Consider the following 24,818-nt stretch of genomic DNA (forward strand, 5'->3'; position numbering starts at 1 on the left):
TGAGTCACAAACGATTGAAGCCCACCACGGTGGAAGGCCTACGAAGAGATGTTCAAAACATCTCTCGCTTATCAACTTAATATTTGTTTTGTTGAGGGAGTAGTGTTGGGCTACATCAAAACATTTTAATCATATTAAAAGAACTTGGGCCTATCACAACCATTGGTCCAAGTTTAATATGAATTTAGTAGTTTATAATACTCCCACTATTTCGAAGAAATAAGTGAGACTATATGGAACTACTAACGAATGCATTGCATCCTCATATGGACTATATAGTAATATTAGGTCTTAGGATGATTATGAACCGTTTGGTTTGATCCAACACGAGCCTTGTGTTGGACCTTGGGTTTAAGGTAGATAGTTGTTGATTTTAGTTACGCGTTTAATCCAATTAAACCGTTATTTCCTATTGGGCGTTGGACCCAACTATTCCATTTTGCATACATATAAACAAAAGGAATACATGAAATAATAAGAAGGGCTTATGCCCTTTTACAACACAAATGATGGACTTATGTCCATTTACAACAAATTGAATTAATCAAATTACATTCAATATCTACTCTACCAAACCCAAACATTCATAATGTAAAGCGGCCAATCACATAGCTCAATTATCGAGGCCTTTGGTTCATAATCACCCTTTTCTCAATTAATCACATTAACTAAGAAAGCAACTTAAACAATTGGTTTTTGGATCCATAGAATTGATTTAAATGGAACTAAATGAAATGAAAATCCAATTCTCATTAAAGAGACAAAACAATTTTGTTCTCATTTTATTTGGGCCAAAAGGAAACTGTGACCACAACAATTGGGCCATAATGCAAATACAAAAACTTTTGGGGTCACTTTGTAAAAACACAATAGTCCACAACTTCATGTAATTACAACTAGAACCCAAAATTTTAATAATGTAAAAACATCATTAAAGGATCAAAACAATTTGTCCTTTAGAGTTTTTGGGCCTTAACGTAAAAACGTAAACTTTTGGGCCAAAATGCAAATACACAAAAGTATCTCAAACTTTATGTAATTGCACAAAAGGCCCCAAAAGTACCCCCACTAGGGGGTGGCCGGCCTTTAGAGAGGAAATGGAAAAATTTCTAAAAAGTTTTTGCAAGTTGATTTTGGTGGGTGAGGTAAAGGTGAAATTGATGGTTTGTAAGAAAAATAAAAGATCTGTGACAAAACATTAAAACCATTTCATCACATCTCACCAATAACCATCAACCATCAATTAATAAACCAAAACTTTATGAAAAACATAAAACTTTTGAATCAAAACTTCAAAACTTTTTGTTCTTGGCAAGAACTTCAAGAACATTGAAGAACACCATGAAAACTCATAATAGCTCCATGAATGTTTTCACTCACCAAAACTCAATTTTTCACCACTCAAAAGAGGGCTAATATCCTAGGGTACTTAGGGGTTCCAAAAGTCACCTTAAAACCATTTTAACAAGACAAACATGAACCCAAAAAATCACCCTTTGGATTTGGCCGAATTTCCCAACATACATGGCACCAAATTTTAGTTCCAATATTCATGCTTAAATGAAATACATCTACAACATTTGAGATGCTAAATTTTCTAGCAAAATTTATATATTCAAAAGCAAGAACAAAGCTTGTAACATTTACAACATTTAAATCACAAATCATGAAAATCACAAAACCCAAAAAGATTCACCATAAACTAGGCCTAGGCTCTGATACCACTTGAAGGAAAAATTTTGTCCTAGCTAAGAACAAGTATGAACATTTGAATACATATGCAAGCTATTAACACTTTAAAGTAGGCATGCATCCAAAAACAATTCATAAAACCCATGACTTTCAAAGCCTAGTATATGGTGAACCAAAAGACTCTTTAACAACATTAAAGAGAAGTAAAGATTTAGAGTTTCTTTACCCTTGAAGCTCATCCTTGTTTACACAAGGGATTCACCCAAGTGGAGGGCCTTCAAGTCACCTCCAAGCTCCTTGAATCTTGCTTGTGATTTTCCCCTTTTAGTGCTCCTTTGCTCCTTGAGGATGTGAGGAAAGGATCTCCAAAAACACCAAAGGTTTGGTGTCTCTAAGTCTCCACACCAAGGGTGAGGTATGAAGATGAAATGGATGACTTAGAGAAGAAAAGATTGCTAGCTAAATCTTCCCTAAGTGGCCGGCCTCTTTGTAGAGAGAAAGAGAGAAAATATTTCACCTCTTTGCCTCAAAGAAAACCCTAATGAAAATAAAGCTATAAAGTTGCTTTTATACTTCATTACATTTGGTGAGTGGCAAACTTGCAATTAAGCAAAGTCTTACACTCACCCCTTATGGCCGGCCCCTTGTAAGTGATTGGGCTTATTGCCCATTTTGTTTTAGTTGTCATACAACTTAAACATAATGGGCCTTGTGGACCAAAACGCTTTTGGGCCCCGAAACCCAAAACCAACTTAAAAGCCCAATACGAACCTTTCGTAAAATTAATTAACTAATTAATTAATCTTGACCATTCTTCAATTAAACCATTTAATTGCATATCCATTTCATTTAATTTCTTCACTATCACCCTTACTCGGTGTACGATCCATTAGGTTCCATTTAGCGAGGTAGTGTGTGATTGTTACTCATAACGATCGATTGTGAATTGAAACCACATTTCAATTCTCCCTTTATTGATTAGTGTTGCCTAATCATTAGGGCTTCCACAAACCATGAGTGACACCTAGCAGTATGTCATGGTTACCCAAGCTAAGTAGAATTGGTTGGAGAACCTATCCAGTTACAACTACAATGTAATACGGTCCTTCTATAATACAATACTCTTAATCACATTGTTTAAGTGATAGTTTGTTTCATGTCTACTATCCAATGTGATACACATCTATATGATTCCCTTGAATATGATTTGGAACAAACTTCCTAAGTCATATTCATATGCTTTGGCCAAAGACTTTAGAATCATATCTTAGAGTATTCTCCTTCCACCATGGAAGGTTAGAAATCCCTTGTTGTGCATTCATATGCCTACACGACTAGATAGCTTGACCCCAACAATGTCGTGGACACTCCGATGGAATGCCGTTGACATGATCAAAGATCAAGGACCTAACCATTAGACATCTATGATGCCTCAGGTCAAAGGACTACTTTGCATATTGCAACTATTGAGTTCTTACATGACATGTATGTTCGAACTCTCTTTCGATCGTTGTTCAGTGTACTCGATTACTCTTTCGAGCACATATGTGTTTGTCTTAGTGTCCAACACCAAATGACTTGAGATTAGTCATACTCACGCTTGAGTCAACATAACACATACTAACCTTAGCGGATTGTCAATACCCAATTGGCAATCCTATGGCTAGGAACGTTTTAGGAATGAACATAAGAGATTAGTCTCGATAATCTAACTCACTTAGATCACTTGTCTCTTAGATCAAATACATCCCTTGGATTCCCTTATTACTTAAACACATGATACAATAAATAGTGATTAACAATAAGCTTTGCCCTTCATTAAACATATAAAAGTTTAATACATTAAGTATTCCAAAAAGCTATTACATCAAATGAGTGGCTTTGTGGGCCTACTTCCAACAACTAGTTTACTGTAAAACTAAAATTTTATGAATTAATATAAATTCCCAATTCTTTTTACATATTCACAATTATGAATGCCAAATTCCTATATGTACATTTTTCAGGGTATTACATATAATCTTAGAAAAATAAAGAAGCCGATGAATGGAGAAGCAAACCTTTTCCACTATATGATAGATTTGCATATATATTTCGAAAAGATCGGGCTACGGGTAATGTAGCCAAAACCCCTGCTGAAATGATGGAGGAACAAAGTCATGATCAAGTTGGTGCAAGAGATATTGGAGGTGAAAATTTTGTTCTTCAACGAACCAACAAAGCCAACAAAGCACCCCATCTGAAAATAGCCAAAGAAAGAGGAAAAGAGCTATGGGAAGTTCAAGTGATGGAACCGAGGCAATTATTAGTGGACTGAAAGAATTTTATGTTGAAAGTGGGAAGGGAATGCAAATGGTAACTGAAGCTTTAGTTCAAGGTACTGCAGATCATGCTGACATAGCTAATGAACTTGAAGTAATGGGTCTTTCTCCTATGGATCAAATTGATGCATTGACTCTTATTTTGGAAAAACCACAAAATGTGGCAGTGTTCAGGGCAATCAAATCGGAACTCAAGAAAGTGTTCGTCCAAAGGCTTTTAAGCAACAAAGCAAGCGGATGAGTATATTATGTGGTGCCTTTTGACATAAATGTATTTTATTAATCGTACAATCTTAGGTTATGACTTATAACTTAGCTTTGTACTATGAAGTATTTTGGCTAATGTTAACTAGGATTTTGTAAATTATGAAGATCTACTTTGGAATGCGATACTATAGTTAACTGGCATTTTGTATAATATCCTGGATGAAAGTTTGACTTGTCACAAGTATCTTCTTATGTACTTGTGAATGATGTTTTAAGAGTCAATCAATGGCAAAGATTGGCTTATCACAATTATCTTCTTATGTACTTGCATTTGTTGAAGTTGCATGTATTGGGCACTCTTCTTTTTCTTCTTTTGGGTGATAGAGTTTAAACCAAACTACATTTGCAGATCAAAGAGCTTAGAGAAGGGATGTGGATTAAAAGAGATCAGGGTTTGTGTACACGGATCCCATAAGCCAGTGAGGGCTTAGCTGCAAAAGGCTTTATATAGAATAGAGTTGAGAAATTCCATAGTTCAAGTTCCCAAACACTCAATTTGCTACCTGAATGTGCCTTAAGGGGTGGGGAGTCTCATCCACTTGAAATGTAATGTTGGTCATTATATGATAAGCTGAAGAATTCTAAAAATTTATAAATATCTTATCACCAATTTGCCATCTTAAACTCAACTATAATATGTCCCAATTCTATTAGCAGGTACTAAAAACAAAACAATTGTCTTGTTTTTTTTTAAGATTCATAATATACATGGCAAAAATATGCTCCAATTAACCCAGATCATGAGATTTGTAGCATTACTCTATTACACAATGGCAAAAAATTTTAAGGCATTGGGCACAGGTATTGGAGCTATTAAAATAGAATAATAATGTAGTCCTAGTCTAAACAAACACAAATCTGGTGAACAGTATTGTTTTCATTATCCTGCTTCTTAGTCTGACACTGCACTAAACGCTTCACTAAGTTAGTCCAGCTTAGTCCTGCAGCTAGTCCAGTTCGAGACAGTCCGGTGCAACAAACGACCCCTAAAAGATTAAATGAAGAGATCTTAAAATGCATTACATGATCATTGCAAAGACATGAATAAAATTTTAAAAGGTTAAATATGTGAATTTTCCCTATAGCGATTGTTGGGGTTGTGAACCTAATTCAATTGGAAGACGAGCTCTAAGGGTTGTTTTTGGAGCATGTTGATTAGAGATTGATTAATGTCAATAAGAAATTATATAAGATGACATGTCTCACAAATGAGATAAAATTTTCATTACATCTAACCTATTGCACCTCACAATATAGCAAAAAAGAAAAATATCTAGAAAATTGCCACTAGCCATGTCATAGTTTGTGCAACTAGTAATCGACCGTGTCGTTCGATGGACAGGATTGTGAAAATTAGACAACTATAGGGTTCAAAATGTAAAAATTAATATATAGCTCATTCTAGGGTGATCAGTGTAAGATTGCTACGTTTAGGACGATGAGTTTTATCTCTTAATGAGGCTATTCGTAGTTATGTCTATAGTAGTAGGGACATGGGAATGAACCTCACCTATATGAACATAAGAAGTGGTGCCGTTTCTATCAAGAGTTGTGTTTTCTCTTGTAAATGTTCATGAAAACAAGATGAAGCACAAGGCCATAATAGTGCTTAATTAGTTCAGAAATTTCTTTAAGGAAATAAGATATAGTCATGTGTGTAGTGATTCCGGTTTTAACATATGAATAGTTGGTTTAAACCTAGGTCACCATCGCATTTGTTATAATTTTGAATTACTTACACTAATTAAAGGTTTTAATTCGAAAGACACCTTTATTGTATACATGATTATATCAGTATTTTTATGGTTAATTATAAAGAGATAATTGTTATTATAATATTTACCATATTATTGAAATTGGGAAGGATTGGCAACCTTTACAAAGGTTGTATAATCCACCCTTTTACTCTTGTACCTTTTGGTTGAATTATTGTTACATTTGATTAAAGGACATAATGTTTGAGATTGTTATACTCAAACAGTATGAGTAAAATTAAAAGGATGCAACCAGTCAATATTAATTTTTGAAATTAGACATATCTTTTGGGTCAACATTCTTTATAAAAGTTGTCTATCTTCAACCAAAATGAATGGGTGCTTTATTGTCTATAAATTGTGGCATAATGTTTCACACACAATTCAAAAATTTGTTGTTTACACAATTTATTTTTTCTCTTTTCTCTCTCCATCACATTCGTACAATTTATTTCTAGTTATTTCTAAGAGAATAGAATTCGGTTTTGCTAATCAAATATTTCATCATTTGTTGTATCTTGGAAGTGATTTGCCAAGAACCCTTTAGCAAACTTATTCGAGTGGGGACAAATAACACTTTAAGGAAACGATTCAAGTCGTACCTCAAAGTCATCATTTCAATTATTCTCTATATTTCTACATTTACTCAAACACTTAAGTGAGAGGTTATGAATCCTATCTTTTATCGGACTCACATGCCGGATCCAAATCCAGTCCATCTTACATTTTAGCGCATCAAATATGGGTTACGTTACAAGTCCAATTTAAAAGAAAATAAGATGTCCAAACCAGCCTACCAAACATGCGATATTAGACCATAAAAGATTAAATGAAGAGATCTTAAAATGCATTACATGATCATTGCAAAGATACAAACAAAATTTTAAATTTGTGAATTTCCCTATATGGATTGTTGGGGTTGTAAACCTAATTCAATTGGAAGACGAGGTTTAATATGTTGTCATCGCCTAAGGATTGTTTTTTGAGCATGTTGATTAGACATTGATTAATGTCGGTAAGAAATTAAATAAGATGACACGTATCACAATTCACAAATGAGATAAAATTTTCATTACAAATTATATTTGCTTATATAAATTTTGAAATCTAACCTACTGCACCTCACAATATAACAAAAAAAGAAAATAATCTAGAGGACTAAATCCATTTAGGAGGCCAAAACTGTCCCTAGCCATGTCATAGTTTGTGCAACTAGTAAACGACCATGTCGTTCGATGGGCGGGATTGTGAAAATCAACTATAGGGTTCAAAATGTAAAAATCAACTTTGGTTTATAAGCAAATCAATGGAAAACCAACCAAATATTAAGGACCATTTAATAATTTTAAGGGCTCTTTTGGCTAAATAGCCAAAATGGTCCTTAAGATTTACATAACTCATCACTTTGGTCCCTAACATTTCAAATCGTTTCTTAACCAAATTTGACCCATAATATATCAAAATAAAGATAGGAAAGTGTAAAATAAGATTATACCTATTTGGAAGCCCAATGGCTGCCGGAGATAGCCGGAAAATAGCCTCAAAGTTGACTGGTCCGAGAGAAAACTGAAAAACTCGCCGGAAACTGGGTAAACTTTAAACGTTCATAACTTCTTCAATATGCAACGAAATCAAGTGATTCAAAAATGAAAAGCATACTTCTCAACGAAAAGAAGAGAATGATACCTTTTTAGAAGGCTAAATAGCCATGCTTTGGCTGGAAAATGGCTCGAAAGTGGCTAACTCGAGACCAAGACAGCCACTTTCGAGCCGTTTTCTGGATAAAACACAGAGATTTAGCCATCTAAATATGTACCATTCTCTTTGTCTCGTCGTGAAGTATGATTTTCATTTTTGAATCACTTGATTTCGTTGAGTATTGAAGAAGTTATGAACGTTTAAAGTTTACCCAGTTTCCGACGAGTTTTCCAATTTTCCATCAAACCAGTCAACCTTGAGGCTATTTTCTAGCCATTGGGCTTCCAAATAAGTATAATCTTATTCTACACTTTCGTATCTTCATTTTGATATATTATGGGTCGAATTTGGTTAAGAAACGATTGAGTTACGAAATTTTGAAAATTACCTAAACTTCTGGCCAAGAGCTTCGGGACACTCAACGGAGTTTTTAACGGAATGACCAAAATAATGGATGAGAGATAATCTCAAGAATCACTTTTATCAATTTAAAATATTATGGATCAAAATGATGAGTTATACAAATCTCAAAAATTATTTTAGCTATTTAGTCTAATTTTAAGTTCATCCTTTTTCAATGGCACACACGGGCGAGCGGGCACGTACTTTTTGCCCACGCGGGGTCAAATCAAAGCTTTTGCGTTCTCAGAGTCTGTCCCTTGACGATAACGTCATCTGCCACATCAAACACCGTGGTCGTTCACGTTGAATTTGAACGATGGAGATTTCCACCCGACGTCGTCAATGTCAAAACTGCCCTCCAACCTGCTCCTTTTAAATCCAGCCAAATTCCACACGCATTCCATCCCTCCTCTCAGACTACCGGAGCTGCCGAGAACAACAACAAAAACCTCGTCGACCGGTCGGAATATTCTTCTTCTCTCTATTCTCTCCGAAAAACAGCAGAAAACATGGGGAGCCAAGGAAGCGGAGAAGGCGGCGGGTGTTCGAGGAAGCCCAGGTTTCTGTGCCTCCATGGGTTCCGAACTAGCGGGGAAATAATGAGGAAGCAAGTGGGCAAGTGGCCGGAATCGGTGCTGGAGAAGCTCGACATGGTTTATCTCGATGGGCCCTTTCCGGCCGAAGGTAAATCCGACGTCGACGGCATTTTCGATCCTCCTTATTACGAGTGGTTCCAATTCAACCAGGTAAAAAACAAAAATTCAAAACCCAGATTCTTGTTCTTGCTGTTTTTTTTTTATAATCTTTTTGTGGAATGTAATTTTTTGTTTTTATTTTTTTTTTACAGGAATTTTCAGCGTACACGAACTTTGACGAGTGTCTGGAATACATAGAAGATTACATGATTAAACAGGGACCGTTCGATGGCCTTGTTGGTTTTTCCCAGGTATTTATTTTATTAACGCTTTTAAGCTATAAGTCGGTTATAATTCACAGTAATGTATTAAGTAGGTATTGATGAATGAACGCAGGGAGCAATACTGTCGGCGGGGCTGCCGGGGCTGCAAGCGAAGGTAGGTAGAAAAGAAGCAAATAATTCAAGTTTTTAATATAATTTAAAGAAATGAAAGGTGACGAGGGAGTTGAGGTGGTGTCGTTTTGGTTTGGTTGCAGGGTGTGGCATTGACTAAAGTTCCCAAAATTAAATTCCTGATAATAATCGGAGGGGCGAAATTCAAGTCACCGGCGGTGGCTGAGGATGCTTATTCGTCTCCCATTCAGTGCCCGTCCCTTCACTTTTTAGGTATATTTCGTTTCATTTATTTGCTCAATTTTTGAATGCACAAATAACTTTGTTAGATACAAAATCAATCAACGATTCAAAATCGCTCGAATTTATTGGTTTGATGGGTTTTATATTGCAGGACCTCTTTTAATTAATTACCTAGAATCGGTTAGGAGCGGGGACTCGGACTTTATTAATTTGTCAATTCTTATATTTTATAGGACTTATTTCAATTAACGGTTCAGAATCGTTGGCTTATGCATATGGTTTTAATTAGTTGGTTGACTTGGTGTGAGTGACACATTTCCTTACCCAACAATTAGCATGAGTAACATATTATTGCAAAACCTGGCCAAATTTGTAATGTTATTAAATGAATTGAATTAGTTGGTTGGTCGCATTTTCCGTTTCCATTGTTTCCCTTCATTTATGGGTTCTACATTGTAGGACACTGACTTGTTATAATCAACGATCCAAAATTATCCGTTAACGTGGACGGGCTATCCTCCACTCGAGAGAACCGCATTGGTAAACCTACTTAGACCTAGTTTGGGAGTGAGGTGCTTAAAAAAAAAGCACCCATGAAAAAAAGCTGTGAGGGTTTTAGGTGTTTGGTAAACTGAAAAAAAATGGCTTATTTTAGAAGCTGCTGTGAGAATAAGCTGAAATCAAAGGAAAAAGCTGAAGCTGCTATTTGTAGCTTTGGAAAACTGGCTTTTTTTTCAAAGCATACGAAGCTACAGTACTTCTTTAATGAAAAGACCCACTATCAGACTGCTTTTTTTTCCAAAAGCACTTTTACAAAAAAGTTTACCAAACACTCAGCTGATTTATTTCACAGCCGCTTATTCTCACAGCAGCTTTTTTTCAAAGCACAGCAATACCAAACCAGCCCTTAGTATCTAAAATCATCTACGGCCTTGAGGTGTTCGTCTGTGGATTATTTACGAGTGTGTTATATGTGTTGCAGGAGAGATGGATTTCTTGAAGCCGTACGGGCTTGAACTGTTGGAACACTGTGTAGATGCTTCGGTGATTCATCATCCGAAAGGCCACACTGTTCCGAGACTTGACGAAAAGGGTTTGGATACGATGATGAACTTCATCGACAAGATTCAGAACATATTGGCGGAGAAGGATCAACAGTGACAATAATGTCTAAATCTTTGCAGCGAAACAAAGTCCTACGTATTTTTGTGGATATTATATATTGGCCTTGATTTCATGCCAAATTGGTTTCTATGTAGAATGTGTTGTTATAATTTTTATGGAAGTGGATCATTGGAGTATCCCCATTTACAATTTATCTCAAATGACCCAATCTGTTATAATATGTCATGTTTTTACTCTAAAATTATACAACTATAACTAAGAACTCAATATCCAGGCCACAAACGCTAAAAGAAACACTATAATTTCCCAACGACAAACTTTCTAGTAATACAGTAGAATTGCTTAGCTACAAGTAATTGAAATCCAAATGACATAAAAGATTACGCTTACAAGAACTAAAAGGCACCATAGGAAAAGATCCCATCACTTTGATGATCTTGCAATCGTCGACAAAAAGCATGAAATGTCGAACTTACTCTTTACAAGCCCTTTAAGATTGTAACATTCAAGGATTCGAGTTTGAGCAACCACTAGGAGGAAAGAAGAAGTAAGAGCTAGTTTGGTATTGTTGTGCTTTGAAAAAAAACTGATGTGAGAATAAGCGGCTGTGAAATAAATCAGCAGAGTATTTGGTAAACTTTTTTGTAAAAGTGCTTTTGGAAAAAAAAGCAGTATGATAGTGGGTCTTTTCATTAAAGGAGCACTGTAACTCCGTGTGCTTTGAAAAAAAAACCAATTTTACAAAGCTACAAATAGCAGCTTCAGCTTTTTCCTTTATTTTCAGCTTATTCTCACAGCAGCTTCCAAAATAAGCCATTTTTTTTTCAGTTTACCAAACACCTAAAACCCTCACAGTTTTTTTTCATGGGTGCTTTTTTTTTAAGCATCTCACTACCAAACCACCCCTAAGAGGGATTGTCGCTGATCCAAAGGCCAAAAGCAAGGGTTTGTTTTAAGATATTAGGTTATTTCCGTTAACTATGTGTCATTTCAGAGATATTGTGCCCCTAAAACCCAAGTTGAGGAAGTTGGGGAAGTTGAGGAAGTTAAAGAAGTTGAAGTTCTGCCAAGAAAACAAGCTTTGCTCGCAGGCGCAGTCCAATGTGGTCATTGGCACGCAAAACCAGAATAATGACACGTGTCCTCTTCCTAACCCAATTTGGGTTAGTTTCCCAATCGCTCTCTTCCACTTCCATTTCGAACGCTTCCACCTCTTTCTACAACCCTCTCTCCACTGTCTCTGTAAGCTTCTAACTTCTCTTCTGTCTCTCTCTCTCTCTCTCTCTCTCTAGAACCAAGAATTCAGTAAATTCATATACTGTATCGTTAAATTTTGCAGGCATTTCTTCAACCAGTTCTGAGCCCTGCAATTCATGCGTTTTGTTCGAACCCCAGCAGCGCAGCGGGAGTTGGGTCTGTAGGCGCAGTACCCAGCATGCAGAATCCGGAGGATATATCGTACCTGACGCAGCGTGAAGCTGCTGAGATCGATGAGATCCTCATGGGTCCTCTCGGCTTCAGCGTCGACCAGTTAATGGTCAGTCACTCTCCTTTTCCCTTTTAAAAGTATTTTTTGTATGATGGGTTGGGTTCATAGTCATTTACTGACAATCTCAATTCTGGGTTTTTGTTAATTTTGTAGGAATTGGCTGGTTTGAGCGTGGCCACTTCCATTGCAGAGGTAAAGATTTTCACTTTCCTAGCAGTTTTCAGTGTATTTTGTGATTAATTGAATGTGAACTCGTTGTTTTCGGATATTCGTATGCCTCTTGTTTTTGGGCTTTCTGCACTATTTTGATTGTTCGTATTGTTGTTGATGATCATGCACATGTAACTAGCCGAACTGTAATCATTAATTTACTTATTTACTTTCTGTTGAGAGATGCAATGAGATTATTTCATCTGAGTATTCCGCAACGCTACTAGGTGTAAAAAATGTTCATTTAGGAGTGACTTGAGGAACTGCATTTGGGTTATATGGTGCTTCATATTTGTTTCTTAATATATTTGGCAGGTCTATAAACCAAGTGAGTATAATCGAGTCCTTGTGATTTGTGGCCCTGGAAACAACGGTGGTGATGGTCTCGTGGCTGCTCGTCACCTGTATCACTTTGGTTATAAGCTGTCTGTTTGTTATCCAAAGCGTACTGCTAAGCCTCTTTATGCTGGTCTTGTTACGCAAGTATGGAATACAACTCAAAGTTAAAAAACTCTTGAATGTGGGGTTATATTACAGATACATGGCTGTTGGATTTGTCTCATAATGATTATTTTGCAGCTGGAATCACTGTCAGTCCCCTTCATCTCAGTGGAAGATCTGCCGTTGGACTTGTCAAAGGACTTTGACATTATTGTAGATGCAATGTTCGGTTTCTCATTCCATGGTAATTACTACTTTTTTCATTTTAGGCAAATTGACCTTTCTCTATGTAGTGAGGATGCCAATACAATTTTGTTGACACAATCACTCTGATTCTCCTTCAATTGTTGTCCAAGTATAAGAAACTGACATGATAAGTCGGAAATACTTTACATCCTAAACATTTAAACATATGTACAGTGGAACCTAAGATTACATTGCCCTGCTCTCTGGCAAGATATTGTCTGGGTTGGTATTTCTATCATAAATTGTCATAGAAAATACCAAATTTGCTCAACTACATAAACCTAAGATTAAATCTGACTGCTCAATTTTCTCAGATAAGCCATAGTTCTTCGACAAAATCTCAACTCAACAAATGATTTATCAGTCTTTACTCCTTTTTATTTATGCAGGACCCTGACATATATAACCACTCAATAATTTTCATCCTGATTAGAGATTCTTAACTTGTTGATGATTGTGGTTTATTTTTGGTTGGGTTATATGATATCTCTAACTGCAATAGTTTGTAATACTTCAGGTTCCCCAAGGCCTCCCTTTGATAACCTGATCCAAAAGCTTGTTTGTGTAAAAAAATATGATCAAACTCGCGAAAAGTCTTCTGTTATTGTCTCTGTAGATATTCCATCTGGGTGGCATGTTGAAGGGGATGGTGGTGTCGAAGGCATTAAGCCTGACATGTTGGTATGTTGTAGTAGCTCTCAACCTAGTCTTGGCTACAAATGATTGAACTTTGCGATTTTTATTTAAAATTTGTATCTATTTATATGTACATGTGTATTTATTTATATACAATAAGCCATCCTGTTGATGCAAACTTGCTACTTTCCAGGTTTCTCTGACTGCTCCAAAGTTGTGTGCAAAGAAATTTTTTGGTCCACACCATTTTCTGGGTGGTAGATTTGTCCCACCATCTATTGCTGATAAATATAAGCTTCGCCTTCCACCATATCCAGGCACTTCTATGTGTGTCCGTATTGGAATGCCCCCACAAGTTGATATATCAGCTCTAAGAGAGAACTATATTTCTCCTGAGTTTCTTGAGGAACAGGTGGAGGCTGACCCCTTTGATCAGGTAAAGATTCAGCGTCTTAAGTCTAGCTGGTTTCAATTATGTCAGATTTAGTTGCAAAAGGTGTCCCTCATTTTTACAGTAAGCCCTTACTTATTTTACAGTTCCGCAAATGGTTCGACGATGTAGTGGCTGCTGGATTGAGGGAACCAAATGCTATGGCATTGTCAACGGCTACCAAGAATGGAAAAATGTAATATCTGTTTCCTATGTTACTATGTCTCTTTTATCAATAGTAACTTATGTTTCATATGTTCTTACATGTTATACATGGCTATTTTATTGCTTTCACCATAGTCCCTAAAGTTTTGTTCTCTGCATTTTTTGTTTTGGATATTAAAATGATTTTTCTCATGCATGTATTATAACCTGTTATAGTTAACATAAATTAGTTTCTTCTACAGCTCATCACGAATGGTATTGCTCAAAGGATTTGATAAGAACGGTTTTGTCTGGTTAGTATCCATCTGTTATTATTGAGGCTGTACATATATCAACAAGGCAGATTATGTTATTAATGAAGATGCTTATAATATTCTTAATTCAATGGTATTAATTTGTGCAGGTACACGAACTATGAAAGTCAAAAGGCACATGAATTGTCTGAAAATCCTCGTGCATCTCTTCTTTTCTACTGGGATGGCCTGAATCGGCAGGTAAACTGTGTTTTTCACTTTGTGGCTAATGCTTTTAGAATACGGAGCCTATAGTGCTTGTATGCATAGGTTAACCTACTTTTGTTTTGGCCTTACATTGGTTTGTACTTTGTAGCTTTCTAATAAATATTTTAGCTATTGACATAAAAGAAAACTGGATGAGGGATTGCTGTTTTGATGATCTGCATGTATGAAGATTGTCTCATAACACCATCTTTGGCTTACAGGTGAGAGTGGAAGGGTCTGTGCAGAAAGTTTCTGATGAGGAATCTGATCAATACTTCCATAGCCGTCCTCGAGGCAGTCAGATTGGAGCAATAGTTAGCAAGCAGGTTTGTCTCACTCAATCTTCTCTTATATTAATGAATTCACTACTCTTGATAGGACACGTTCTTTCTCAATTGCTGCATAAATTTTATATAGATTTTGAAGGCTCGCAAAATTTCCTCGAGAATCAGCGGCAAGTTATATGTGATAAAGTTTTAATTGATAATATGGGAAGCAATTTCCTCGCACCTATTATCTACCCCTACATACCCTGAATATTTCTGGCCCTTGGATTGAATAAATTAAGGGAGAGTCAAGGGACATAAATAATTAGGAAGATAACCCTATCGTAAATAAATTAGGAATTAAACCATTGTGGTGAGAACTGTTAGGAATTGAGCCCCAAATTAAAATTTTTGTTAAGTCATTGTCAATATGCTCCCCATGAGTCTCACGTACAAGGCTAAATTAGTCACTTTCCATGTGTTAACCCATTCCACGTCTTTCTGTTTCACATTGGTAAAACGGAGAACTCTCATTTCGCCCCCACTGCTAACCCACATCTCACAGACTCGCAGGCATGTAAAACAATTTTGGCTGCAAATTTTGTCTCTCTGCTGCTGCTCTCTTTATGTTTCTTTGATTTCCTTTTGGGTAGGAGAAATTTGAGTTCAAAACCAAAACATAATTAGGTGGCAATTCATCCAACTGAATTCATTAAAACCCAAAACAAAGAAAGAAAAAAACCCAATTCATCAAATGATCCAAACAATTCAAATTGTAACACAGGTGTGCAGAAGGAGAAAAAGGGGTGTAAGGAAATAATTTTCCAATATTTTTTAAATAAGGGAGTAAGTAACTTCTTTCACCGAGACTCTTGTGTAGGTTTCTTCATTTTTTGTTTTCCATTTTCCAATATAAATTTACCTTACATTATCAAACCAAATTAGTGTAATTGCACAGCCAGTGGTAGATTAGTTGTTTGGTGGAATTTTAAACCTATCAGCAAGACTATATTATAAAATTACTTGAAAAGTAGAAAAGATTATTCAATTTATGGGAAGTAAAAGGTGAAAGATTTACAGTTTGATTATTATTCGTACTATTATTCCATTTTCTCTCTCTATTTTACTGATACCATTAATTTTCTCTAAGGAATATAAACAATTGGTATATTCTTATTCCAGAGCACTGTTGTTCCTGGAAGGCATGTTCTGTATGACCAATACAAAGAACTAGAAGAAAAATTCTCTGATGGGTAAGTAATACAGATATCTAATAGCTTTATGCAATAATCAGTTATAATTGTGCTTGCTTCAGTCCCCTATCACCATCTTATGTGCTGCATGGATCATAGGTGCTGCTGTTTGCATTAAGTTTAGATTCCTGTCTGAACAACCTAAAAATAGATTGGAAACTAATTTGCATTCTATATATGTACTCTGAAATTAGATTCCACTTGTTTTTTCTTGGTGCAGAAGTTTAATTCCAAAACCTAAAAACTGGGGAGGATACAGACTTAAGCCAGAGCTGTTTGAGTTTTGGCAAGGCCAACAATCTCGTTTGCATGACAGGTGGTTCCTATCCACTTTATGATGGCTCGTTCTTTTTCCATTTCTTTTTCCATTTCTTTTGCTTGAGTGTCGACGGATAGCCTGTAACAAATGCAAGGAATTACAAAAAGAATTTGTCTTAGCTCTGTTTTAAACAATGATGTGATGGAATAAGAGTTAACTTATATTGATGTGCTACTGAAAGGAACAGAACATAGCTCAAATTTTTCATGCATTTTTTTCTTGATAGGCTGCGATATTCTCCTGAAGAGATCAATGGACAACAAGTGTGGAAAATTGAGCGGTTGGCACCATGACAACTACTTTCATCATCTTCATTGTGAAGATCCATCACTCAGGGTATTGTACATTACATAATCACTACCCCTGTTAGTTTATTATTGTTCTCCTTATATTAGAAACCAACATGAACGCTTGAATATATTTAACATGAAACTTGGGTGGGAGAATTGTTTGCCAACTGAGTATAGCTTGTCAGTTGTCACTTGCAATGCAAAATCCATATGCAATTGAATCTTTTTGCATTGTTATACCATGCTCTAGTATACTGCTTCCCTTGATAGTGAAATGGATGTGTTACGGGTCAATATCGAAATTGGCATCAAAATCCTTGAGATAATGTCATTGCTTTGGCAGCCATTTAGTGTCAAAACGGCCACCCGAACAATTGCAAACTTTCTTTGTAATTATGAATATGATTGGAAGAAAGAGCTCAGTTTACGTTCTTCAGATAATCCCTAAATCTTCCAGTCCTAGCTAAAGTTCATGTTTCCTCTTGATAGTCTTTCGTCTAGCGCCTTAAACCAAAGCACTGTGTACTACTTGTTCTACATGTAAACTTTGGATCAGTTTAAGCCGTAGCTCAACCTTTTTGTTCCTTTTACATGAAAATTAAAGGGGCGATCCTGCACTTGAATGCAGGAACGGTATCCGAATGCTTGGAGGAACCTTTTGTTTTTTGATACAAAGGAGGCCAAAAGGGAAAGAGGAGATTCGAACTTTAAGTATAGGGTAAATTGTCAGTGTCATCGGAGTTACTGGAACTGTAAGCTCTCGCGCAAGTTGGTGGACTATGTCCACCATGTCTTATGTAGCAATTCTAGGATAAGGCAAGCATGGGGCGGCCACGGAAACTGTGAGAGAGTTTCAACTTTTCAGTTGTCTCCTCACGAAGGTTTGTCGAGGCGTACATGTGGTGGCCATCATTGGACACGGCCACCCTTCATGCGGGCTTTGGCCGCATTTCTGTGGTACGAGTTCGAAGTGTGACAGTTTGTCGCATGCAAAGATAGAAATTGCTTTTGTTAGTGGATCAAAAAGTTGTACTGTTCACCTTTCATAATTGGCTAACAAATATTTTGCCTTTGATATCGTCAAGTACACAGTCTGGTTAGATTGGAGTCTTAATCTTTCTAGCTTCCGTTTGCACATTGGAACTGCATAATTAATACAATTGTTGCAGGCGGTCGATAGCCCTGGTGGTTAGGACCTTCCTCTTCAACCTACCACTTCTCAGGCTCAATCTAACCCTCTCGTCTTAATGTAGTTTAGAGTCGAATTAATAAAAATGTTAATTTTTAAAATCATACCAAAAGAAAGGTGAACTTCTTTTTGCTCCTCAGAAATTTTAAAACCCTTCTTAAAATCCTAAACTTTTTGTTTGTTTTATGTTTGTTTAACGCATGCTTCTTCTCAATTATTTAATTACTCTTGCTTTTCAAAAGTTGGAGACTAATTTGGCAGAAACTTTTATGGGTGCATGAATGTAACATGAAACAGTGGACAATGAATTATTGAGATATTTCCAAGCTTAAACACTTTAAAAATGCTTTAAAGCCTCCTGCCTTTAATTTGTAGGCCTTTTCTTCATAATATTATATATATTCCTTAGATTTTAGGGTAGTAGTAGGAGTAGTATGATCATTATTCATGACCAAATTGGGCTCCACCATGAAAAAAATTCAAAAAAGAAACTCAAATTTCTTTTCAAGGTTCTTTTGACCAGCTGAAAACACTGAAGGCTGACGGTTCTTTATCTTTCAAATGCCAATTTGATGGAAGGTGACCACCCAACTCACCATTTCTTTTCTAATATGTACCGGCGTAGAGTATGCACTAGACTCATTGGTGATTCGATTCTTATTTGTTAGATCCTTGATGCACATCCAACTATCCATTGTTCTTGTGCATGTTATAGACCGAAGCAAAAATAGGATTTTTCGCTATCGTGTATATATATTCAACGAATGCAAAAGTAATTATTCAAGGGTGATGCTATCCATGCTTTTATATCTCACACATCCCTTGTTAAATTATATCTTTTGAACTTCTTTAATTCGTTCGATCTCATGATCAGAAATTGAGAGGAATTTTTGTAAAATGTAAAAGGAGGTGTGGATATCACCACTCGTGTCAAAGGAGAATACGACTCTAGAGACAATTTGCCCTTAGTCCAACCCAAAAACAAAAAGGAGACTATGCTGCAACCGGTTGTATACACAAGGGGATACATCTCGGAGACAAAAGGTTTGTGGTTCATTTGGCATGTTATACATCGCCAAAATATGAGAAAGATCCTAAAGAAGTAGAGGTAGGGAAATATTTAAAAATAATTCTAGAGGAGAAATGATTAGGAGATTCCCTCCCTCTCTCTTTCAAATCATGCATCTAAAAAGGCCTGGGCCTCATCTAATACATTCCACAAGTTGGCAAATCTATCTCATCAAACTCATCGAACGGCCCTTTGAAAAGTTTAATTAAGGCTACAAGATGGATCTATTTGAAGACCATTTGACCCCACGAGAACTTCACTGTTAATGATCCCATGGGCAGGAGAGAAATTGTCTTGCAATCAATATGTTGTTTTAGTAGCACTACCGATGACATACATGATGGTTACGTATTCAAATAGTATATCAGTCGCTCCATTAAACGGTTGTCGCGCAGTATTACCAGTTGTAAGAGAGAATTCCTCCTCAAGTGACCCATTTATGTTGACCCAATTGGTCCATTTGCAGTGCCAGTGGCCACGTCCTTAACCAGTTGATTGGAATTCGAATTCCTGAGAATGATAATTGTGTGTAAGCAAGCACCTATGGGATATATGGATAATCCCTTTTATCTAGTTGGGAATTTTTATAAACTTTATGAAGCGTTTTTTTAGCATTTTTCAGTGCCTTTTGGGGCAAAAAGAATTGTTTTAGGCCATGTTTGATTGAGGAACATGGGAAATGATTCCATGAATTATTTTCCGCGTACAAAATGAAACACGAAAAGAGATTAGAAATGTATTATATAATGAATAGAAGACATGTATGATGACTTGTAAACGACTTATTTCAAGTAGTCATTTCCAAATCTCTCTCACATGTTCTTGTAACGTTGAATGCTCATGAAGGAAGTTTCTAATCTCCTCTGTCTAACATTTTATAGTCCATGCCATACTGTGTTGGCCACAATCCTTTAAGAATCCCTCACCCCAAACATAGTCTTTAGTGTGTTCTTTAAAACATCTATCTCTCATTTGTTATTTTCAAAAAAGATGCTAGCCAAATCTATATGCAAGCACTTGTATTTTGAAGAGTTTTTGCTATATGCTTCTAAGAAATGTTATTAGATAAAACTGAATCAATCAACAATGGCCAATCTTGTTTTTAGAAAAGCTAAAAATGCTTTCTAACAATTGAAAGTGCTTATGTTACATTTGACTGTAAAAACTTAAATCAAATGTGCCTATGGTCATAAAAAGTGTTTTCTTTCAATAACTTGGATTTTCAATAAAAAAAAATTGACGTATTCTTAATAAAAGAGCTTCAAGTAGAAGCACTTGTGAATAAAAGTGTTTCCTATGCTAATCCCAAACAACCTCTAAGTCTTAATATGAACTCACTCTTAGTTTGGTGGTATTTCTTCTTTGAGCCGTAAAAAAAAAATTATCTAAATTGAAACCCCTCCTCCCCTTTTGATAAAAAATTATATTGGAGCCTTGAACACAAGTATTATAATACTTTCACCACATATGTATACCACATTTTCAAACTTAGTAAGACTTACCGCAGTAAAAATTAATGAGAATTGAATGGTTTTTATGATTAATATATGGGACGCCAAATAGAATCGAGATGGATGGTAGTGGCCAATAGCTTAAATCATGATTGATGGGTTGTGGAATGTGTGGATTTTGTGGATAGGTACTACCATTTCTTGAGCTTTCAAAGGAGTTGAAACTTTTCCTTTCAAATACCTTTTTGAATGTACAAACCATGACATCCAAAGTGGGGTTCAATCTTATCTCTAATACCAAATTATATGAGGGTGTCCCTCATCAAACACAAAACAAAAGAATTGAAGAGAGGGGAGGAGAGGGGGAGGACCCCCGACCCCCTATTGTTTCTAGAATATATGAGAGATTGCTACGTACCCGGGCCTTCTCTACCTCAATGGGTCTTAGGTTCGATTTTCGCTAAAAGCGAATTTGAACCACATTATTGCTAACTTATTGTGAGGCTAAACCTTCCCCTCCCCTTTAGTGTAAATATATCATGTGTTCACAAAAATGATCACTACATATATAATTATTTTCCCATGTATTATGACCTTTTTGATGAGCAATATAGGAATATTAACAGTGAACAATTTGACTTGGCTTGGTCCTTTTTGGAATTATATTTAGTGACAACGTGTACAAATGCTTGTGAATTATTGCAGGATGTCACTCCACACTTTCTTGCTTCTTCCACAATCTCTTGTGACAGAAATATAACTGAAGTTTAAACCCTAATAGATAATAACCCTCTTGCTTTTTGGAAAATCCCTACTTTAAATTTGGTGCTTGAGCCATCTTCAAAAGTACATTATTGAGTACAAATACCCACAAATGACTTATCAAATGCATATTTAGACCAATCACATTGTTTAGTAGACTCTCGAAATAATTATGCACCACTCATTGGGTCAAAAATGCACTCACTGGGCGACAATACTGATATTTTATGTTCACATTCAATAGGTTGATATACCGTTCAAAGAACTATCGACATACCTTCAACTCGATTCTCTTTTCATCATTAACCTAAAAAAATCTCTACAATTAATCTATGTGTACATATTCATGAGATAAATTTAAACTTATAACGTTTGAATTAACAGCTCGCTCTATGCTCCCTTTGTTTAAGTAAGTCATCCGTGCGGAGGTTTTTCTTAAGTTAAGAGCTCCTCCGTATTTGAAGTTTTAGTATCAAAGTGTATGCATGGGTGCTTGCAAGAAATGCAATATGTTCTAATTAACTAAAAAAGTTACATATATTTAATTCTTGCAAATTAATTAAAAGCCAGAAGAAAACTATCACGTGGGAAAAAAAAATTTAAAAAAAAAAAATAACTATGGTATCCTATTTGAAAATTTTTATAATTTTTTTTGAAAACAATTTTCTTTAAGACTCAAAAACTTATTTGGTATGCAATTTAAAATTTTTAAATTTTACAACTTAAACTGGACAAAAAAATCCATAAAAAGGGGGTCGAGAGAGAAAGAGGAGAGAGCAGAAAAGAAAGTAAGAGATGATTGGAGAAAAGAGAAAGAAGTGAGAAGATTGGAGGAGATAGAGAGGAAGAGGAGTGAAAGAAAAAACCGAGAGAATGAAGAGAGTGGATTGGAGGAGAGACGAAAAAAATAAAAAATAAAAAGAGAAAGGGGATAGAGAAAGAAGAAAAGAGAGAGAGATTTGGAGTGAGAGGTGAGGAGGGAGAGAAAAGAAATGAGTGAGTTTGAGTTTTAAAACTCTAAAAACTCACTTTTTGTGTTTTTAGATAATAGAATATATTTTTTAGTTAGTCTTGAGTTCAGTTTTTGAAAATAGTCCTACCAAACAAGTTTTTAAGGCCTAAAACTTGAAAATTGTTTTTGAGTTTAAAAAGTTGGATTTAAGTAGAGTATCAAATTGTTTTTGAGTTTAAAAAGTTGGATTTAAGTAGAGTATCAAACAGGCTCTTATATTTTGTTTGTCTGAAATCAAGTCACTTGTATACTGTCTCTATAATTAATCTACATCCAAGTGAAGACTGAAGACCTCAGCCAGAAATTAGGTTTACATCAAAACATAGTTTGTATTTGATTGTTATATATGCCCACAGAATTTCAAAGAGAATTGGTTAAACATCCATTCCTTCACTTTGGAGTTTGGATCTGGCTTTCACCATGTTTGGCCACTGTCTGTGTCTTAGAGTTCACCTTTTTATATGTACATGTTGCACGTGAGTAGAGATAGAAGTCTCAGGATTTTTCCTATTCACGTGAAATGTTTTTGTATAAAATGGTAACCTCTAAGTGACAAACAGTGTCCAAACCAAACATATATGACATATGATGCTGCTAAATAGTAAGATGTGGAAGCCAAATCCAAACTCCAAGTGAGGGAATAGATGTTTAACCAATTCTCTTTTAAATTGTGTGGGCACAACAATCAAATACAAACAAATTTTATGTTTTGATGTAAACCTAATTTCTGGCTGAGGTCTTAAGTCTTCACTCGGATATAGATTAACTATAGAGAAAGTATACAAATGACTTGATAGCTTTCTTCTGGATTTTAATAATTAATTATATGTAATTTTTTAGATACAATCATATTTCTGTAATTAGAAAGTATTGCATTAATTGGTTGCATTCATCCATGCATGCACACTTTGATACTAAAACTTCAACATACGAATAAGGAGCTCTTAACTACTGATTAGATAGAGACAATTTTAAAAGGGTAAATCTCAGTTTACTACACTGAAATTTCGTGGTTTTCAATATTTAGTATATGAAGTTTTTTTCATCACAGAGTCATACCTAAAGTATTAATTTTGGGATAGTTTCATAGATCCGTTAGTCTGGCTGTTAAGTCTTCCATTAATTGATGATGTGGCACCAATGTGGACAATGACTAGGCGCCACATGTCATTAAGAGGGTCCATGTGGAAATTCAAAAAAAAAAAAAAAAAAAAATTGGTCGTCTTCTACCTCCCCCGACCTTCCCTCCTCCCTTATCCCTCCATTCTCTCCTCTACACCAACCCACCAAACCCTCCTCTCCTTTCCTCTTTGACTCGTCATACATCCACCATTCCCCCTCCATCTTCGACTCCAAACATCCACCCACCCATCCAACCACCCAACCCTAACTCCTTACCATCTTCCCAAAATCATCTCAGCCAATTTCCTTATCGCCAAAGACAAAAAATTTGGCTCTATCCCATTTGGTAGATTTTCAAGAAAAGCTGCATTTGAGTTCTGAAAAATGGCATCGAGATTGCCATTTTTGGAGTTGGAACGTATTGGGTCTTGATGAAGGTTCCAGCTCCAAAAATGGCAATCTAGGGCTTTTGGAGGAGAGGAAGAGATCGAAGGGTTCATAGGAGGAGGTGAGGTGGTTCTTGGGGTTTTTGGAGAAGACACTGGAACCAACTGCAATTAGAGGAGCTCCGAGATCCAAAAGATCGGCTGTGAAGGGTTGTAGTTTTGGTTAGCACCCCGTGGATCTCCACCGTTGTCAAATCAGGTAGATGGGGGTCAGAGGCTCATGAAGGCCGTTGAAGAGAAGAGGAGGGTTGGGTGGGTGGGTGGATGGGTGGAGTCGAAGATGGAAGGGGAAGGGTCGATGTATGACGAGTCGAAGAGGAGAGGAGATGAGGGTTTGGTGGGTTGGTGCAGAGGAGAGAATGGAGGGATAAGGTAGGAAGGGAAGGTCGAGGGAGGTAGAAGACGACCCAAAAATACAAAATTTCAATTTTTAATTTTGACGTGGACCCTTAATGACACGTGGCGTTCAGTCATTGTCCATATGAGCGTCACGTTATCAGTTAACGAGAGACTTAACAGCCAGACTAACGGATGTATGAAACTGTTTCAAAATTAACACTTTAGGTATGACCTAAGACGAAAAAAAACTTCATATACCAAATGTTGAAAACCACGAAACTTGAGATAATAAACTGATATTTATTTTTAAAAATACCACAATGAGCGAGCGGTAAATTCAAGCATTATAAGTTTAAATTTTGTACCAACCCCTATTAATTTTAATAATTTATAAATATTAGTTTAACTGCCATTCAAATCAATAAGTAACCTACTAGTTGTTCCGGTAAGATGTCGGCAAACGCATTGTTAGATATTGTAAAAGAGCATACCCTTTAATATTATTAAAATGTTATATTAAAATTGAATTATCAACTCCATGATCGGATCCAGAGTTCAAGTCTTATTATATTGAAAGTAATTTACAACTGGAAGCCTCTCGGGAACACTCCTAGTTTGGCTTAAGTTATCTTAGCAAAACCCTAGCAGACA

The 24,818-nt window shown here is 36.0% G+C and overlaps 2 protein-coding genes across 4 annotated transcripts; both read left to right on the forward strand.

Moving 5' to 3' along the window:
• The first annotated feature begins 8,345 nt into the window (after positions 1 to 8,345).
• LOC103416223 (dihydrofolate reductase-like) lies at positions 8,346 to 10,725 on the forward strand. The gene is made up of 5 exons (XM_008354486.4): positions 8,346 to 8,880; positions 8,982 to 9,080; positions 9,166 to 9,207; positions 9,308 to 9,437; positions 10,390 to 10,725. The coding sequence occupies exons 1-5, from the start codon at positions 8,644 to 8,646 to the stop codon at positions 10,566 to 10,568; spliced, it is 687 nt and encodes a 228-aa protein (XP_008352708.1). The 5' UTR covers positions 8,346 to 8,643; the 3' UTR covers positions 10,569 to 10,725.
• A 794-nt stretch (positions 10,726 to 11,519) lies between these two features.
• Positions 11,520 to 17,891, forward strand: LOC114819159 (pyridoxine/pyridoxamine 5'-phosphate oxidase 1, chloroplastic-like). Of its 3 annotated transcripts, XM_070813340.1 has the most exons (15): positions 11,525 to 11,774; positions 11,872 to 12,069; positions 12,175 to 12,213; positions 12,547 to 12,714; positions 12,811 to 12,916; positions 13,436 to 13,599; positions 13,748 to 13,990; positions 14,092 to 14,180; positions 14,392 to 14,442; positions 14,553 to 14,643; positions 14,871 to 14,975; positions 16,098 to 16,168; positions 16,389 to 16,484; positions 16,714 to 16,823; positions 17,406 to 17,891. In XM_070813340.1, exons 1-14 carry the CDS (start codon positions 11,634 to 11,636, stop codon positions 16,778 to 16,780), a joined length of 1,629 nt encoding a protein of 542 aa, XP_070669441.1. In that variant the 5' UTR covers positions 11,525 to 11,633; the 3' UTR covers positions 16,781 to 16,823; positions 17,406 to 17,891. The 3 variants fall into 3 exon arrangements, with proteins under 3 accessions (XP_028950219.1, XP_070669441.1, XP_008338909.2); XM_029094386.2 differs by lacking the exon at positions 17,406 to 17,891 and having other exon boundaries at positions 11,520 to 11,774; positions 16,714 to 16,998; XM_008340687.4 differs by lacking the exon at positions 17,406 to 17,891 and having other exon boundaries at positions 11,558 to 11,774; positions 13,535 to 13,599; positions 16,714 to 16,998.
• Positions 17,892 to 24,818: the final 6,927 nt, after the last annotated feature.

Source organism: Malus domestica, chromosome 15 (genome assembly GCF_042453785.1).
Source record: "Malus domestica chromosome 15, GDT2T_hap1".
Classification (NCBI taxonomy): domain Eukaryota; kingdom Viridiplantae; phylum Streptophyta; class Magnoliopsida; order Rosales; family Rosaceae; genus Malus; species Malus domestica.